The sequence below is a fragment of the Drosophila pseudoobscura genome, chromosome 4, assembly GCF_009870125.1.
Source record: "Drosophila pseudoobscura strain MV-25-SWS-2005 chromosome 4, UCI_Dpse_MV25, whole genome shotgun sequence".
NCBI classification, from domain to species: Eukaryota; Metazoa; Arthropoda; class Insecta; order Diptera; family Drosophilidae; genus Drosophila; species Drosophila pseudoobscura.
The window spans coordinates 16,223,258-16,243,732 of NC_046681.1; the positions used below are offsets into that span (position 1 = coordinate 16,223,258).

Here is a 20,475-nt window from a genome sequence, read left to right on the forward strand (position 1 = left end):
AATTTCCAAAATTTTTAAAAATTTATTTGAGATATTTTGAGCATTTTCTAAGAAGATACATCTGAATTTAATTGCTCACTTCTAATAAATATTTAATACTACCCGGCTCTCCGCCAACCCCCGGCTCACTCGCTCACGTCAATATGAGTAAAATATCGGAAGACGAAGACCCAAAACTTTTGTATACAATTGTTGGCTATTAAAAGGATAAATATAGGAATTTGTTAGATTATTTTTGAATACTTTTAGGTACCGCCTTATAGGTAATTTCTATATATATTCTTCTAACCATAGAAACTCCCTTTTAATAATTGCATTCCCTCAACGAATTTCTGAACTGCAAATTGATACTTAAACGATCTATTAGAGCATAAAATTTTGCTACTTTTCGAAAACATTTTCTCTTCTGCCGCGGCCCATTGGCATTGTCGACTTTTGGCTTTATGCAGACTCTACCCCACTTTCTCTCCTTGCTCTGTCCTATCCACTTAAGGAAGAAGGATATAAAATACAAGAGAGTGTAAAAACTTTCGCCATTTTCTTTGCCAACTTTCTTCCATCGTTGCATTTGCAGAGAAAGCAGGAAAATGTCTTTTTTGCCAAGTAGTCAGCGTTGCGGATATAACTCAACAGAGAGACCCAGACCCAGAGCCCACTCTATATGTATATGTATATCCAACAGCCAGCTATATATCTTGGCGGGAGCCCTCTGGCGGCAACAGCTGCAACTACCGCTGCTGGACGTAAGCTGAAGCGGGAAAAAGAAACATTTGCATATCCTGTGACCCACTTATAATCATTTTTCATGGCATGCCAGAACGTGTGCTGCAACAACAGAAGCGCGGGAGTCGGTTCGGGAGAGAGGGGTAGGTGGCCGGGGGATGCAGTGCCATCTAGCGCACAATATTAGCTAAGAAGGCAGATGTTGAATGAGGTTATGTTTGCTCTCTAGAACACCCAACCCCAACACGGTCCCCAGCCTCCACAAACCACACTTTAGCATCATTTGCATAAATTGTGTGGTGCATGTCAAGGTGGTACGGGGGGGCAGCCCTAAAATAAAGAGAAAGTCGTGGAGATAGATGGATATATCCACACTATATACCCGCACTATATATCTCTCTCTCTCTCTGTCATTCTTTATAGATAGAGCCAAATTATGGACACGAGTGATTCTATTTTGGTGCTCATTAGCGTAGGCCCAAAGTGTCACTGTAATTAATAAACGAAACCCAAAGACAAAAATGAATTGTGTGGCAGAGCCGAGTGCTAAGTATTTTTATCGCAGCCACATGCCACACGCGCCACAAAGACAGACAGAGAGAGGGAGAGAGAGGACTGGAATTATTTATACGTCTGTAATTAATCAGAGAGAACCAAGAGAGATGTGGGGCATATCTTGTGTAGTGCACTTTTCCCTGCCCGAAAGATGGCCAGAGATAAAAACAATTGCGTTAAATGCTTAAATAATTGTAAAATTAATCAAAAATTGAACGATTTCTATGGAAAAACATAAATTGGGTCAACAAATTGCCATCCACCATGTGATGTGGCAAATAATCAGCTTTTGATCAACATTTATTTCATTTTGTGATTTGCACTGACTGCCCCATTTGCTTTTGGCCATTTGCAGTTGGCCTTTATGCAGATTTGCACAATTTTCAATTACAGCAAAAGCGTTCAAATGTGTGTTCCAAATAGTGCAATATTATTTAAGATAAATACATACATTTAGATGGGTTTAAGTCAACACAAAAGTGCAAAATATACATTGAAATGGGCAATATTTTTGACCAATTTTTGGACAGTTCTACCCCGTTTTTGGGGGTCAATCTATTCCATATTAAATGCATTTCCTTTTTCCAACTATTTTTGGGCTTTCGTCTGCCATCAATTTGATTGTATTTTATCATTTTCGTGTGCCCAAAAATCAGATTAACATTGAAAATGCAAAATAAATTCGAGAAAATTCTCTCGAATAAATTGTGAAAACTCAATTAATGTGGAAATTTTCTTGTGAATATTAATTGCCCCGACAATTATTCAAACATTGACGTCGCCCCCAGAAAAACCTTGACCCACAAAAAGCACATCATCGGAAAAGTTTGAGGCTCCGAGAGGAGGAAAAAAAAATAGCAGTCCATTTTATGTAAATTTCGCCTTCAAGCCCTCGACTTTATTGAACTTTTTGGACCAAAACGACCCACCATTTGTGGGTCGAGTTCATTTATCTTCAACCCAAAACACACACACACACACACACACACACTAGCGGTAGCATGTTTAAGGATAGAACATCGCATATATCAATCGGTTGTAAGTTTTCGGTTCGCCTGAACCGTTGAACGTGACATGAATCGGACTTAAGTGATTTTAATAGTTCACGTGCTGCTTTTGACAAAACGCCGGCAATGCCAGGATGCAGTGCAGGAAGGAGCAGGAAGGAGCAGGAAGGAGGGAGGCACTTTTAGGCCAGCAGCAACCATCGTCGCGCTTCCGGCTTCCTCACTCTCCCTCTCTCTCGCTCTCGCTCTGTGTGTGTGTGCGGGTCCCTTTCGGTCCATAGACAATGGGAAGCCGGGCAGCGACCACAATTTCCGCGCCGCTTGGCCTCGATTTTCGGGCGGTCTAAGCAAATTCAGTTGAATGATTTGATTTGTTTATATGCAAGGCACACCGGGAGCGGAGGAAGCGTGCCTCAAAACTGTCAGTTTAGGCCCTGGAGTACGAGTGTTTGTCTTGCGATGATTGGTGATGGGAATGGGATCGTGAGAGCACTTCAAAAGAATTCAGGTTTAAGACGAGCAGAAACCGAAAAGCAACCGAGGTGCGCTGCCGCATAACATGTGTATCTTGTGATCTTTGAGCGTCTTTCCAATAATACACACATTTCGCCTCTTCTTAGGCACATATTTTCTATCACTCACCATCTTTAAATACTATCGACTGCCCTGCTTTGAGCTCCCATTCCCAACTCCATTTTTGAGCACATTTTCCTTCGTTTTAAGAAGTCTTTTATTCCAATTCGAGAGCCTCCTCCTCCTTCTCCTCCTTTCAGGCACTTAAAGAATCCCTAAAGATCTCCTATCGGATATGCCTATCGCATAGCCGGCTACCATCCCTCACGCCATCTCCCTCTCTCTCTCTCTATCCTCCCTTTCCCTTTCTGGCTGCAATGCGTGTAATGGACACGCGCCACCTGACTTAATATCAATTTCGACCGCTCTCTTCACTCGGACCCCGACCTCCCTACCACCAACACCGTCTCATGTTCTGTTTTTTTTTTTGGGTACTTCTTGTCTCTGGCAAAAGTTTTTCAAGTCAAATGAATTTTTTATGGCGCTCAGGTGGGTTCTGCTGCTGTTGTTGTTGTCGGTTAAAGGTTCGATTCGATCTGCCGCCTGCCGCCTGCCGCCTGCTGACTGTCTTACGTGTTTGGGGTTTTAAAATCATTTTTTTGGAATAAATGGTTTTAAAATACTTGCCAGTAGAGGCGGAGGAGAGCAACAATTTGCAAATTGAACGGTAAGGGGGGGGGGGAGAACTCTTTTTTTCGGGCTTCCCTGGGCAGGTAATGAAAGGCGTTAATGGGATTATGAAGGAACTATGTAGACAAAAGCCTCTGCACACAAAATCACAAATGACCTCGCTTCGACCACAATCTAATTGACTTCTCGATGGCATTCCCCATAAGAATTGGCAATCTACTTAATCGAAGATACATCATCTGCAGTGCATATCCTTGGCCACAAGTTTGTCAAGCCGCAAGAGTTATCTTTCTAATAATTTCTCAACTTAATTGTTGTATCAATAATTCAGTTATAACCACCCCCCCTCCCAACCAACCCACCCACCAACCGGAAAGTTATGCAGTTTATTATTAAATGTTTCGAGTGGGCGTCTCTCGAGGGGAATTAAGGCGTTGGACCTCAAGTATTGGTTAAACCTGTGGCTAAGCTCTCAACTTAAGCATGGAACTTTGGTCGGCCTCGTTGATTAAAGTTGTAGTTCGATTGGTGCTTGGTGAGGCCGAGAGGGGAGGAGGAGGAGGGCGCTTAACGCCCCGAACTAATTGAAACTTTGCCTAATTCTTGTTTATGGCCCAAACAGAGTGACATGGAAGATGGCTAAGGATATGGCTATGGAGATGGCTTTGGCTGGATTATAAACTGCAACCTAAGACTTGGCAATAATTTGATAATTTAATTACACTTAACCTCGTTGAACCTGCCCCGCCCCCGCCCCCCGGGCCACCCTACTTTCTGCATAATTTATGCAACTACTGCTAATGTGTGTCGGGTCGGGACGGGTCTCGGTTTGGCTCGGTTCGGCGGGTGTGTGTGTGTGTGTGTGTGTGTGCGGTTCTTGGCGACATTTTGCCAGTGGGAAACGTATGCATAAATAAGTTCAAGATTGGAGAGAGACCTCCCTTTCCCTCCCCTTCGACTTGGACCCTTAACCCCTAGGTCCACACACACCCCTACTGGTGCAGGCCCACCCCCTTCGGAGGCATAGCCACATAATTGTCGGCCATGTATCTTACAAATGCAAATTAGATGCAAATGTTAATAATCTGCGTGGATGAATTTTAATGAGGAACCAAAGTGTTTTGGCGACTTGTCGCCGACAACGACAACGACAACGCCTTCTCCCGGAGTCGTCTCCGTCTCCGGCCCGACTATGTCTGTGTCCGTTTCCCCCCTTGGAGAAACTATACGAGACGACACTTTTGTGGATGTGGATGTGGAAGTGTCTGACATGCTTCAAGGATTAGCCCTGACCAGATCTCTCTGTGGTCGTAGGGTTTTCCATTGAAAGAAGACAGCTGGAAACGGGCCTCATAAATGATTTTGAAGAAAGCAAAGGAAAAGTCAACTAAAGGGTATGGACTATGCAATGCTCTAACCACCAACCGCCTCTATAAGGTCACCCTCTGCCCCCCTCTCCCTGCGCTAACCAAAGGTGTGTTGCATGGCAATCCCTTCTGCTCTTTAATTTCCATCTTGTTATGTAGACGATTTGAGATGGGGAATTTTTATGATTCCCTACTCGGTGGCAAGGCCAACCCCTGGTGGCGGTAGCAGCAGCAGCTGTGTACGCGGCCCAGACATCAAGTGGCGGCGGCTAATTAACGCCACTGTAAAGAAGGGAAAGAAATGCAGGGCAAGGCTGGGGAAGGCTGGGGAAGGGTAGGGCCAAAGCAAGTGGCAAGTGCCCCGTTAAAGAGGCAGCCAGCAGCACACGTGCTCCTGGAGCCTCTGCTCAGATCTTCAGACCTATCAAAATTATGTTTTCTGACACTTTTTCAATTCCAAATATAGAAGGACGCCGTGCCCGAAGCCCGAAGCCCGTCGTCTGTATCATTTCCTTTTCAGTGCCCTTTTGGGCATCGACAAAATGAAAACAGATGTTGAAAATCAGTTGCACATTAAATGCCACTCATGTGGAAACTTAATTGTTGCCACAGAATCAAACGGAACACGAACCGAAACCGTTCGTCCGATCCATCACTCCAATGGATGTCGTCCGTGAGGGTGTTTGATATTTCGCCATAATTTGCTGGCTTCTACGTTTATTTGTTTTGGCCAAAAACTCGTTGGGCAGGGGGCAGGGCATCCTGCGAAGTATATATAAATAATACACGTACAAGTTTATTTTGTGTGTGTTTTTGGCGACATATGTTATACTCGAGAGCCCAACCCCCTCTGATATCTAAGAGAGTGGTCAGTGGCAATCGATTGATTGAGTCAGTCAGCTGGAGGCCATAAGTGCGGTTCATAATGAGAAGAACAGTAGGGGCAACTGTATATATGAAGAATGAATATCATTGATTGCTAATGAAGTAAACTTTGAAATTGGATATTCGAGGGTTGAAAAGTTTAGCGCGGAAATTGTGACTGAAAGAGCTCCAAATATGAGGGTTCTATAGGGTGTGCAATGTAGACAAAAAGCAAAGAGAACCCTGATAGACCCTGAGAGAAACGTAGCGTACCGAGATTCCGCACAGTAGTACTTCGGGTGCTGACGTCGCTGTCGCTGCCGCCTCGTAGGGTTCTGCCCGATCTTCGTGGACTGCTGCTTCCTCTCTGCTTGGCTCTCAGCGCTTCGGTTGCCTGCCTCTGCCGGCGGAGCTTCGCTGCTTCTTCGGGATTTGTATTGTCTACGTTTCTCTGTTTGATTCGCTGCAGCGCTGGCCGATCTTCCGTCGGCTTGAATGCATTTTCTGGCTCGGCTGTGCTTTGGTTCTGCCCGATTTACGGGCTTTGCTGTTGCTTCTGCTGTTCGGACCTCTGCCGATCCTCTGCCGACTGCCTCTTCTCGACTTCTCTCTCTTGTATAGAAGCGTGTCTGTTCGTGTCTTTGCGTGGCCGTTGGTCTTGCGATATGCTATGTTTTTGCTGTGCAAATCTAGAGATGACACCTGCGGCTAGTGATGGCCTCTTAATTGATATTCCCCTACTTATTGGGCACTCATAAGGCAACCATTACTTCTAACTATAATGCTTTCTACCCTCTACAGACACTGCCACCCCATTAAATTGCATTACATTAATTTAGCAAATTGCAACAACAAATACGCGGAATAGCGCATGGAATTTCAACATACGACGCACACATGATGCATTCCCAGAGACCCATGGCTTCCGAGGAGGGGGAGGGGGAGGGGGAATATGGGATCTACAATAAGAATTTTCCTGTGTGCAATAACTGCGCAATATATCAAACAAATTCACCTGGGACTCTATGGGACTATGGGCTTTCCCCCTCCCGCGAGTCGTCGCGGAGGGGATGTTCTGTCCGGGGCGCGTGAAGAACCAAACAGTGAAAATAAAAACACTCAGGGAAGAGAGGGAAAACAATGGGAAAACCCAAATGGAAATGGAAAGCGAAATGTGAATGTGAAAAAAAGGAAGAATTTTATTTATAAGCGATTAAATGCAAAAGGCAATACGGTTAGAGAGAGGGGGAACACAAATAATGGATTGAATCAAATTTTGGGCAGCGGAGGAAAACCCCGAGCAACTTTTCATCGATGCAACGTCACGGGAAAAACAACAAATGACAACTGCAAATGGAGAGCAAACATCGAAGGGCTGCGGAAGGAAGGATAAACATTTGGCAAGTGAAAACCAAAACCGGAAAAAAAGAACCTTGTAAAAAAGTGAATGTCAATGCAAAGGACATCGGTCGTCCTTCTGTCCTTCTTCCCCGTGGAAGGTCACCCAGAAACCACTTCCGTTTTGTGAACTTTACTGTTGTTCCAATGCTAATCCTGTAACTGAGATCCCAACTTCAAAAAACTCCGAAAAAAAACTAGGGGGGATTATAGCCGCCACACACACATTAGCCGTGCGGCCGTGTGGCCTGCGCCCCCGGGATACGGTGTACGGTGTACGGTATACGGGTGTGTGCCTCTCTGGGGGAGAATCTCTGTTCTGTTTCGCGCTAAGCCGACATGACCAATGGCTGGCACTTGTTAATTTCTCATACTAATTTCCACCCATTCCCCGGAATGACTCCCTGCCTTCCTGCCTGCCTGCCTGCCACACGGGGGCATGGCTTTCTCCATTTCTCTCGAGTTTTTTAAGGGGTTGCGCAGCGCCTCTTCGCTCTTCATTAATCACACTGATCGGTTTTTGAGCACGCACGAAGAGGCACTACGCAGCGCACACTATTTGCCATCATTTTTTAGGATTTGGCGCAGTTTTCCCAGTGGATCGCTGTTCTAAGTAATTGAAATTTCTCTCTCTCTCTCTCTCTCTCTCTCTCTCTCTCTTTCTCTTTCTCTCTGTTCTCTGTGTGTGGATGGTATGTGTGATAAATTCTTGGGTTAAGCGCATGATTAGCGCATTTGGCTTTGCCTCTCCACCTCCTCCTCCTCCTCCTCCTCCTCACCGAAAAACCATCTTCGTGCCTCGCCTGCCAACAATGGCTTCTAATTATTTATTACCCAAATGACTTTTCCTTTTGGACGTCGTTTCTTTTGGCAAATACCCGTTTCTGACGGACTGTGATTGGCATTTTGGTTTTTGGGGACAACGAATCCCACAGAAAAGTCACGAACGGCATAGTCAAATGAGTGGGCAGAAAATTAACGCGGAATCAGGGAGAGAATTAGTGGAACATCCACCGAAAGGGGAGGGAAATTCTAGAGTAGAGTCCAGGCCATGGTTGAGCAATTAGATGTTGGTGTAGTCGAAAGGGAGAGAGTTACTGCATATAGGGTACTTTCTTCAAGATAAAGCGACAGGAATTACTCTCAGAGATGAATCTTACGAAGGAACAACCGTTTAAGGGACATATGGAATGGTAATGGGACTTTATGTGGTCCAAATTTCAAGATTTTATATTGGGAATAACCCTGTATCTTATCATAAGAGATTCAATAAGACTTGTTTCCATAAATAACACTCCCTTAGGCAATTCCTGACTTCCTTTTACGATCAACTATTGTCCGACCATGAATATCGTCCTATCTTTCGATTTTTTCCACCGAAAAACATTTGATTTATATTTCTGAATAGTAGATAGAACAGTTTGACTCTTCTAAAGATCAGTTTCAATCCATTAATGGATATTTCGACCTTGAATTCGACGACTATAGCTTCACAGTAAAGAAAACTATCACTTTTCTTGGCATATATTTTATATTTCAGTTTCATTTTTCCAGCAAAATACATGAAAATCAATATAAAGAGAGTAAAGAGTATAAATCATATATTTCCCATACAAATAATACCTCAACTCCTCCTCCCTTTGCAATCTCATTTCTTTTCCCCCATCCCTTTTTCAATCTCTTTGCCTTCTGTCATTCTGTGAAGTCTTTTCCTTCTGGCGCAAATCCACAACATCAGCTGGTTCTGTTCTGTTGTGCCATTATCAAAGTATCATCATAAGCATCCTATTAGCTAGATCCAGGACTCCTCCATAGCCCTGTAGTCCTGGGCGGGGAGGACTGTTACTATTACTCCTCACTAAGCCGTCTGGACAAATACTTTAATACCCGGCAGGGCCGTTTCGGGAGGAAAGAAGAAAGCCTGCGACGTAAAAATGCAGAAATATGTTTTTTATGCCGCACGGCGGCGCATTCCTTGTCCTTTGGTCGTAGAAGAAGGCACTCCAACAACTGTGCAAATAAGTAAAAAGTAATCCTAATTACAATTGCAAGTTATAAATAAACATGGACAAGGGAAAAGTAGCTGGGAGAACGGTTCGTTCGCACAATGCCCTGCCCTGGCCCTGCCCTGGCCCTGCCCTGGCCCTGCCGTACATCCGAATCTGCGAAATGCGACGGCGACTACTGACGAGGACGACTACGATGTCATTGTAATAATGAAAATCCCCAAACAACCCATAAAAGGGATAAACGTAACGAAATGAATGAATGAATGAATTTTTCGGCAAGCTGCAAAAATGGTAGCGAATGGTAACAGAGTAGCAGATTTTCCAGACCGAGAGACAGACAGCCGCCAGACGACGACAGTCAACGACATGTGCGACCTGTGCCTGTGCCTTGCTTGGGATACCCATTACCTGGCTGCGTGGAGGGCTGGAATTGATGGAAAGTGTGGAGTTTTGGGGACGCTATATATGTATATAGAATATGGAGAGAGGTTTCTATTCGGATAGGATGAGTTTTATTCCAGTTTTGGTAATGATATATACCAAAGAAAGGGGGTAGATCCCTTTCATGAAGAGTTTTCTTTAAAGAAGATATTTTTTACTCCCAATCTCTCATTGGTGGACCTTTTGAGTGTAAAGGAGTCTCCCCTGTGTAGCTTTTTCATCCATAGATATATTTTAAACTATATTTTATCATCTAACATTAATTTTTTAGAAGAATTCCTGAGCACATGTGGTAGAATCTCTTTTAATCTATTTCTTTATATTTTTAGAAATTATCTATCATACAAATCTGTAAAAAAAAGGCCCTTGGTAAGTAATATATGTACATACCTTTATAGAAATCTTTTCTAATATTTATATACAAAATACTTCCATTATATCTCATTCTCATAAAGTTTTGAATATTTTCTGATCATTTTCAGAGCTTTTCAGCCTCCTATTCCATCTTAAGCCTTCAAAGAATCCCCTAAAAATCAATCCAATTATTTCCTTCAGTTCTAAGAGTCCTCTAAACGCTACACAGTATCACCCATTCGACTCCCCTTTCACTATAAAATTCTCCCCCAAAAATACTTCCTCTCAGGGGTTATAATTTTTGGCAAATTTTTTGTTTGCTTTTCTGCTTGTGATTTCGGATAAAGCAAATCGCTTAAATAGCTCAGATCGCTGGATAGGTTTTCCTTTCGGGGTCGCATTTCATAATTACAAACGTCAGGCAGACAAATGGAATTGTTGAGCCCCGGACAGCAGCACGAACCCCGGAACGGCGAACGGATTCCGGGCCCAATTTTTGACAACCAATGCACCTTCCGGAAACAAAAGCGACAACAAATCCGAAAAACCCTTTTTGACTTTTCTAAAGGATCAACTAGCGACTGCATTTGCCCGACATAACAATGGAACAAATGGGCACAATGGGTGCCGTAGGGAGAGGGTTACCTGAAGGTAAAAACAAAACAAAAACAGACGGGAAAAGAAAAACACCGCATAATCATTGAGGAGAGAGCCTGTCAACTTGGGCCAGGAATCATCTCTATTGGGAGATCTCTGTTTTCGGCGTTCTGGAAAAAGTTCCACTACCATCCTTCAGACATGCGCCCGAGGGGTGTATACGGGTCTTCTATGAAGCGTTAAATTGAAGCAATTTGACAGTTTATCGTTTCAGTCATCGCCACACAGGACAATGGGCCCCGGGGAGAGGATGCTCTCTGCACTCTACACTCTACACTCTGCTCTCCACTCTGCTCTCCACTCTCTATATTTGCATAGGAAAGTTGTCTCCTCTCCCCTCCTGTTTCCTCACCAAAAAACAATTCCGATTCGGAACCGCCTAAAAACAAAGTAAAATGTCAAGTTTGTACGGCTGTCTGTCGGTCGGTCTGTCTGTCTGTCTGTCTGTCTTTGTGTGGCTGTGTCTCTGTGTCTGTCGTTGTGTCTGTCTGTCCTTTCGTCTGTTGGCCACTGCAACTAATGCAATTCATGTGTTGACTATTTCCTCCGCTCGCTGGCAACCTCTGTGTCTGTCTCCCTTTTGTTGGTACTCTTTGAAGAGAGGGTATTACGATTTGTAGGTATTCTTTGTCGCCAAAGGTTATAGAGTCCTGATTAGCATCAAGAGAGGGGTCAGAGGAATAGATTCTGGTAGATCCGATAGCCTGGTTTTATGTCTTAAGGAACATTTGCATCGAAAGATATCTGACTGTAGCTTTCAACAGATACATCTAAATGTTATACGAAGTCTTATGAGTCGAAACCGTGTCCATGTGAACACTATATCATAGAGTTACTTTAAAAACTATCAATATTTCTATATGAATAACCTAATTGTGTCTGAAGAGGTTTCAATAGGTCCATCTAAATGTTATACAAAGTCTTAGAAGTCGAAACCTTGAGGATCTGATCCGAATTATCATAGGGTTACTATAGGAACTATCAGTAATTTTATAGGAATGCCTCTATCTGTTTCTAAAGGTTCTTACACTTCATAGTTTTTCAACTTCTATCAGAATTCTATCCCCAAATCCCATACCTACCATCAAAGAGTCGACATCCGTATAGGGTATCCATCGCTTCGACTTCTGCAGCCAGTTTTTCCTTCATGTTTGTGTTTGCTTATGTCCTGACAAACGTCCTGTCTGTCAATTTGCATGTTACCTTGCATTTCCATCGGCATTGAATTGCATTCTGCCGTACACAGAGAGGTTGGGGCTCTATCTGGAGAGCTTATCAGCTGCCTGAGCTCCTTCCTGGGGCACGTCCTTGCCGGCTTCCTTTGTCTATATCCTGTCTAAGGAGTGTGTATGTGTGTGTTTGTTTATCTAACTATCAAAGTGCTGCGTGCTGCTTGCATAACTCTACGATTCGAGTGTGTTAATTGCTGCTGCCCCTCCTCCACCTCCACCTCCACCGCCTCCGTCTCTTCTGCTCCCCCCGAGAGTCCTTGCATTGCTCTGTGAATCCTTTGTTCAGTGTTAATATTTTCATTGCAGTCTTTGGGGTTTTTACTAATCCATTATTTAGTTTTACAACTCTGCTAAATGTGCAAAAATCATTGCCCAGAAGGCCAATGGACACTGGACAGTGGACACTGGACAGTGGACACTGGACAGTGGACACTGGACAGTGGACACTGGACAGTGGACACCCTCAACATGCATTTATTTAGATACATTTTGCAGTTGGTTTGGTTTTTACTCTTTGCAGATTAGAGGTTGCTGTATGTTGCATGTTGCATGTTGCATTTGCACACACACATTTAAAGGAGATTTTCTTATGGTCTATTGGGTCTTTGGTTTGGCAAAAGTAAAGCTGGATTAAAGAGTTCTTGATTAAAGACTTTAGCTCTATTCAAAGGCTTATTTCGGGCATGAATTTTAAAAGAATATTTTTTTAAGATCTAGTGCTTGGAGATCCTTAACCTTTTCCATAATTTATTTTGGGGAATCAATGATTCTTTAGAACTTAGTTTATTCCCTTATAAGATTGTTAGGCAAAAGATATTAGCTATGGGGATAGGGTTAGGGAATTTTTTCATTTTCATTAAGGATTAAAGAGGAATTTTAGAGGTGTCTCTTCTATCGCCCAGTGTAACTTTTGTTCTTTTTGTAACCAATAAAATCTGTTCTGGTTCCTCTGAAAAATCAAAAAATATACCCTTCTATTTTCCCTTTAAAGGTGAAAACATCAGTTCAGGATTATTTTCTCGGTAGTAAAAGGTTTATTTATGCATAAATTACAAGAAATCTGTTATATTTTCACTGCATTGTTAATCGGAGTCTCCAGAGAGAGACCGTAACCATAGAAAGACTGCCATCAAAGGCCCGTCAGTTAATGTATTACCCAACAAATGTCTCTTTTAACACCGTAATAACCCTTGAAATCAATTGCCCTGGGACACCCTTTAACCCATTCGATGCGCTTCTTTTGGCAGGCCTTTGGGGAATTTCGCTAACAATTTTGTTAATTTTTATCTATAATTATTTCACGCGTTTTTAGCAACGCTTCACGCCCTCCGGAGAAGGGAGGACATATGACAGGCAGAGGGCCCATCCCATGGACGGATGACAGCCAAAAGGTTCCATTAAATGTCCCAAACACACACACGCCCAAAAGGCAAAGGGGCTAAGGGGCAGTGGCGGGTCAAACCCTTTTTTGGCAAATGTTTTTTCGAATAATGCGATAAATAAAGTCATTCAGTGGGACAGTGGTGCGACGACAAACGACGACGAGTGTTACAAATTGAAAGCCGACAACCGACAACCGAAAGCCTGCAAAGTGAACAGCAAAACGGTGGGGCCCATGAAAGCCATGAAAAGTGCAATGAAAAAGTAAATAAGGGGGCGAAATAAAATCAAATAAAATCGCTTAACACTCGTAGCCAAACTATGACAGAGTTGACAGACGGACCCGGTCGACAGACGGAATGCGGGGTACGAAATTTGCACGCATTTTCCCTCAATCCATTGAGAGAGCTTTCAACTAATTTTCACTGCGAAATGCTTGACAGGTGGGGCTGGGGATGGGGATGGGGCTGGGGATGGGGACGATGGAAGGGCTGTCAGTCAGTGCGTCAGGCATTTATCCATTCATTCAGTCATCCATCCATTCAGTCATTCATTTGGAGGAACGAGTGCGAATGGGGGGCTGCCAAACAATCGAAAGTGTCAATTAAAAGACTGGCAAAGTATTTGCGCTGAAAATTTTTTATTGTTTTTATTTTTATTATAGGTTATATTTGATTTAAATGTTACCCCAAAAAGCACTGCCCGCCAAACGCCCCCCGCCCCGACAGGCGACCCATCGATTTGCGGTCTGGAATGTAATCATGTTATTCGTCGATTTTTGCTTTCAATTGGAGGAAATGGAAATGGAAAATGGAAATTGGCGTGGAATTAAAGCAGATGTCAAATGAACGGTCATTGATCCATTGAAATCCATTGAATGCAGAGATGCTCGGGGTACGGTGGACGGTGGATGGGGGATGGTGGATGGGGCATGCAAGTGCTCTGATTAATGCCCCGCGGGATCGACCTCATGGCCTCTGGAGCGGAGCTGCTGCTGCTGCTGCTATATAAACAGCAACTTATGTTTAACTTCCTCAACAAAACAGGTCCCAAAGGACGGGTCGTACGGGTCGATCCGTACCGTTTGCTACGATAATGTACCCCCGAGGAAGAGTGTTGTTTACTTAGAGGTAGTATTTTGTTTATCTTTGGGCAAGTATTTCTGTTTACCCAGTGGCTTAAAAATATCCACAGCCTTGACAATGCATTGTACTCGTATCTTCGATTGCTTTGAAGTAGTACGGCTCCCAGGTCCCAGGCGATGAAAACCCCATTGACATCAAGCACTTCGCAGGCCAAAGGAGTAAACACAAAAGACATGTCATGGGAAATGTCAGTAGTACTCGTTCTTCCTGGTTGTCTGTTTCCCTGTAAACACAATTCAAGGTGATCTATGGGATAGGTCCCGAGATGTGGGTTCGTGGTGGAGTTTGCTCTACGGATTGACTGGAAAGATGCAGGCTGGCTTGCTCTTCTATCTATCGAAGATCTATCGAAGGGTCTAAAGACCTCAAAAGACTTTCTTTGAAAGCCTTGGGGAATTTCACATAATGTTTAGGACTTTATAATGTAGAAAATTCAAGAATATTCAAGAAAATCCAGATATATTTCTCTAAACTCTATTTTAATGTATTTTCATGATTTTCCTTCCAAAAATACTTTAAAATGTGCGTCTTTTGTCTAAAAATCATTAAGAAAAGTGTTGTGCAGCCTCAAGACTTTCTTTTTGGTTTCTTGGGGCTGACTTGTATGCCTCTCCAAAGACTGTGCTCTTCGTTCTTGGATTCTATGAACAGACGAAACCGAGAAGGCAGCGGGCCGCGGTTAGAGACGAATCATAGTCCACGGACCTCGTCTACGGGGAGTCCCGACAACCCCCGCCATAAAATCGCATTCTTCGTCCCTCTTCCATCATTTTAGCATTGTATAGCTTTTGCTTCTAGGACTCTCTTAGCTCCCTTTCATCACCCAAAGCACCATCATCCATTGTTTGACCCCCAGCGAAAGTAGCAATTTTTAATTTCTATAATTTTTTTGTATTTTTGTATTTTTTTATGGTTTTTCCTTTGATGGTTTTGTCATGAATTATAACTCATTTTCCAATTAGTTTTCTTCTGTTTTTTTTTTTGTTTATTTGTTGTGTGTTTGCTTAATTATTTTTAGATATTTCAATTAATATTTATTGTTAATTCATTTAGCATTTATTTATAATGTTAGGCCTTTTGTTTTATAAATTATAACTACATTTGATCCACCCTTCGCTTGCCACCCCTTTTGGGGAGTCCCCCCACCCTTATGGAAAATCTGTGCAATGTTTTTCCGATTGCTTTTCCATAATTAATGTGTCAGAGAAATACAAAAACAAATGCGTGCCACTGTTGCTGCTGTTTAAATAATTGAATACTATATATTTGCCTTCGAAAAATGTACACATAATAAATGCATTTAAATGTAAATTTAAATTTAAATTTAAATTAATTTAGAAATTAAACTAGAAATCTGGAAATCAGGGGACAAGCTCTCTCGCGCGCACCGCAAAAGAACGAACAATATTCCTGTATATACGATAGTACGATATATTGTATAACTGTTTGTCGTAATTCCCAAACCAAAACTAAACTATAACCGTTCATTACATTAGTATCTTTTTTTACAGTGTACTCTTATTAATTTTTACAAAATGTAATTTTAACTTAATCTCTAAATCGTTTAATTTAGCTTTTTACTTTTTACGTTTTATTATTTATATCCATAATTTATACAAGTCTTGTAGGTAGGTTTCGTGATTTGTTTTTTGCATGATAGTGTACGTACGTAGGGGGGGATCTTTCAGTGTTGCACAGTGTCTAACAGTGTTGCACAGTGTGGATGTGTGTGGCTTGTGTGTGTGTGTGTATTGTTCGGGCTTGAGTGTGCAAATTGGAAATCGTTTGGAAAGTCAAGAAATTGTGCAGAAAGTCGTTTGAGGAATAGACATTATTTTTCAGAGCCTAATTTTACTTTTTAAATATCTTTAAATATTGTTTTGCTTAACTTTTAGCTTGGGTAATGTATCTTTTCTCTTTCTTTTCTTTAAAAACTCTCTCTCTCTCTCTCTCTGTCTTTCGAAAAATGTTGCACAAACATTTTGCTGTTGCTGTTGCTGCTGCTGTGTGGAGTGTCCTTCTCTTTGAGTGTTTTGCGTGTGTGTTTTCTACTATTTTTAAACTACTCTTCTTTTTTTCTTGTTACTTGCAATGTGATTTAATGCTTAGTGTTTCCTCTGTGTGTGTGTGTGTGTGAGTTTTCTTTTTAAATGCTATTTTCCAACACTTTTCTATGGTAATGTTGCCTGTAATTTTTACTGCTGCTGCGGCTGCTGCTACTACGAAGCTACTATTAGTACTATTATTAACTCTTAGTACGTTTGCTTTCCTTGGTGAATACTTAGACGAGTATGCGCATTAAACTAAAAAGGAACATATACATGATTATCCATTTAATATTTAATTTATAATATATACGATTTCTGTATGTGTGTGTGTGTTTTGTTTTTGTTTTTCTTTTGTTTTGTTTAAATATTCAATTAGTGCTTTCGTTTTTTTTGTTTTTATAGTCAGAGTCATTTGTTGTTTTGTTTTGTTTTTTCGTTTTTCGTTTTGCGGGTTAGAATAAATTAAATGTTAGCATTTAGAACTGAATATTCCATCGTATCAATCGTTTCTATAAGTAGTTTGAATATATTCTTCTTGAATCACAAATCATTGATGAAAACTTCATTTTACTTGGGTTTTTGGGCAACGTCGCTCTGCACACGCTCTGCTCTCTTGGTCCGTTAAATTCCGTTACAATTTTTTATCATCATACATCCTTCTATCATCCTATCATCATATATCCCATCTGTATCTCTCGACCTCTTCGCTACATAATTTTGTTTCGACGACATCTCCTCTCTCTCTCTATAAGTTTTATACACAGAAATTTACAGTGGGGTTGAGTGGGAGGGGGGGTTAAGGGCTTTATAGATAGATACAGTCAGAGGGTTAAGGTTTACAGGTTTGACAGTTTGTGTTTGTTTTTTTTTTATTTTTTTTGTTGCAGTGTTTTCTTTCAGTGTTGTGTATTTTTGCTTTCGAAAAGGTACTAAAAATCAGTTGAACTTTTTTTTTATTTATACGCTAGTTTTTTTTGTTTTTGTTTTTGAGTCATTTAATCATTATTAATCCATTACAATACAATATTCTTTCGTCTGCTTTTCGTTTTATAAACAAATTAATGAATGTCGCTAAATGCTAGACCTTAAATTCGTTTTTATATATTCATTATTCATGTATATTCTCATTCATCTTTCAAGTGATTTTTCCATCTTTCGTTCTGTTTTTTCTGTCCTACGATGCGCATTTTGTTGTTTAAAATTCAGCTCTATGCAATGTGGGTATTCTATTTATATTTACAGGGTGTTTTACCATACATTCCTTTACCTATTTCGTTGGCATGCTCTCCTTTCCTCTCCTCGACTTGACGCTACTCTATGATTCGTAGGTAGGCCTTCACGTTCGTTTCGTTTCCGTATCTGTTTCGTTTCCGGTTTGCTCAGTGGGTTTAATTGTTATCGACGCTTTGTGCTTGCTGTCTCCTCCTCATCAGCCTCTATCCATTTTGCTTCTGGTTTCGGGCTCTATCTTTCTGTACTTGACTTTGTAACGTTTTCTTGCTGGTGTTTGGATTTTCGTGTAGAGTTTCAGCGCTGTAAAGGGAATGAAAAGAGTGGAAATGATGGGCTTAGTTTTGAGAAGGCAGCATACAGTATTATTTATGGGTTTATCATAATGAAACTTGGCACGAACTTTAAAAGAACGAATATCTATCTATCTAATAAAAATCATTACGATCGGACCATTAAGACGGAATAATGGAAAAAAATTCATGGATCATAATAATAACAATTATGAAAAAAAATGAACGTAAATAAATTAAATAATATTTAATCTTTAATACAAAATTTAAAAAAAATATTTTTTCGGATTCTGTAAATTAAATCTAAATTAAAACTTTTATATTTTTTAAATTTATACTCTTTATTTCTTGATTTTAAAATTTAAAAACATGAATAAATAAAATACAAATTCGAATTAAATTTATTCAAAATGTAAAATATTTATTAAATTCGGATTAATTTCAAATTCGACTTTTTTTCAATTTTAGAAAATAAAAATATGCTATTTTTAATTTTCTTATAAATATTAAACAAGTTTTAGAGTTTATTAAATAAGAGTTTTTTAAGCATTTATTTGAAAAAAATTTGAAATAATGGTTGTTTAATGCTGTGCCAGGAAAAATAAAACTACAAATAGTTTATCACTTTTTCGACTTTGAGGTACTTTAAGGGACTTTCATTCATGTTTGGAGTATTTTTTGCGAAATCTGACATCTTTTTTAGATATATTTCCCACCCTCTACTATGTTCTATAATATAATCTTTGAAATATTTGTTCTTTGTCACTCACCTCAAATCCATTTAATATGGGGTTTTCATCAATGATACCACAGCCTGTTGTTTTGTGTTCTGATAACACCGTTCGCCATTCCATTTCCATTTCCACTTCCACTTCCATTTCCCATTCCATTCGCCATCGATTTTGTTAGATTAGTTGTTGAAGCTTCTCCATTGACAGCCGCCGAGGCCAGGGGCTTCATGGTGGCCAGTGTCCTGTTCTGATGGACACCCACCAGATCCTCACCGGGGGACAGACCGCCCGTCGGGCCCGTCAGGCCCGTCATGGTGGGTCGCTTGTAGTCCGCGTCGGAGCTGCCGCCAGGTGCTGCATCCCGTGTCAGCCGCAAAGCCTTGAGGTGTTGCCTCTGATGATGATTGTCGCGCAGTGTTGTTGTTGCCAGTGGGTTGTTCTTTGTGCCACCGCCTGTGGCATATTTATTGCTACTGCTGTTGTGCAGGGTTAGACTGTACTTGGGCTTGTTGCTGCCGCTGCCACTGCCACTGCTGCCAGCATTGGCGGTGGTGCCACTGTTGGCCGTGCTGCTGGCGAGGCTCAAATGTTGCGGCTTCTTCGGCATGGTGGGGCTGGTGCTGGCGGGGGGTGCCGCGGCATTTAAGCGGCTGCCAGGCCCTGCTCCAGCCCCAGCTCCAGCCCCAGCCCCGGCTGCCCCTCCACCGACGGCTGCCAACTTGAGGGAGGCTTCGAACTAGAGATTATCGGGATAGCTGCGGAAATTGTAGGTTCTGGCCCGCTGGAACTCCGCGGCGGCGGCGGCAGCAGCGGCCGCCGAGCCATTCCCACTGCTGTACGGATTGATCATCGGAGCCGTCGACTGGGAGTTCATGGTGCCCATGCCGTCGTCGTAGATGCCATTGTTGTGCTCCTGCTGGCTGCTGTGGCTGCTCTTGCCACCGCCGCTGCTGACGGTGTTCGTGTTGCTGGTGCCACCGCTGCTGCTCAGGCCCGAGCCGGCCCCCTTGATGGGCTTGAAAATGGCCGTGGTGGCATAATACTTCTCCATGGGCGGCGGCGGCACAGTCGGCGGCCTGGGGAATATGCTGCTCAGCGGTGGCGGCGGTGTCCTCCTAACATTCACATATCCCCCGCCCATGCCCACGCCCACGCCCACACCCACGCCGGAGTTTGCCATTTTCGTGGAGGGCATATAGTCCTGCATGTGGGGCACCGCGTAGCCACCTTCCGGCACATCTGTGTGTCGTGCCACAAGGGAAACAGAGAGAGAGAAAAGGTTGGGTTTAGTCCAAGGGGAAATTGCCACAAAAAATTTATTTGCATTAGTTTTGCCGGCAAAGCAGCCATATTTTATGATCGCCCAAGCAAACGGAAATGTGTGACGCCAGCGAGGATTTACCGCGGTTCGCGCGTGTGTCTGGGGGTCTTTGGGGGAGGGTTCACTGGGGGGGTACACACCTGTATAGTCTGGCGTCATGTTGCACTGTAAATCATTAACCGCTGCGTAGCCGTTCACGCCGCTCGTGTACATGTTGACGTTGAAGGGCTCGTGGTAGAGGCTGTTCTTGCCGATGGAATCGTTGTCATCGACACTGGCCTGAAAGGGTGAAGAGGGGAGGGAGGGTTTTGTCATTAAAGAGGCGCCCAAAATTCAGAGGATATCCTTTCGATTAGTTGCTGCTGGATTTGCACCGAACACAAATCCCTTATCTGTTGCTTTCAAATCTTTCTACTTGGATAGTTTTCCTTCGTGTTGCGTTCAAGTTTTTCGCACACTTTCCCGCCACTTGAAGGGGTTGGCAGGGAGGTGGGTGGAAAACTTCCTTAATCCAATT

The 20,475-nt window shown here is 42.4% G+C and overlaps 1 protein-coding gene and 1 long non-coding RNA gene across 2 annotated transcripts in view; one reads left to right on the forward strand and one right to left on the reverse strand.

Moving 5' to 3' along the window:
* Nucleotides 1-20,475, forward strand: part of LOC117184234 (uncharacterized) — an 85,555-nt gene that overhangs the window by 11,303 nt on the left and 53,777 nt on the right. The window contains exon 2 of the long non-coding RNA XR_004469518.1: nt 9,897-9,936. This is a non-coding gene — a long non-coding RNA (uncharacterized lncRNA). The remainder of the gene's footprint in view (nt 1-9,896; nt 9,937-20,475) is intronic.
* The window catches only part of smal (smoke alarm), a 36,600-nt gene continuing 33,380 nt past the window's right edge, over nt 17,256-20,475 (reverse strand). The window contains 3 exon segments of the mRNA XM_001355839.4: nt 17,256-17,916; nt 18,677-19,876; nt 20,099-20,237. Coding sequence (XP_001355875.4) covers nt 18,705-19,876; nt 20,099-20,237 — 1,311 coding nt within the window. The 3' untranslated portion in view covers nt 17,256-17,916; nt 18,677-18,704.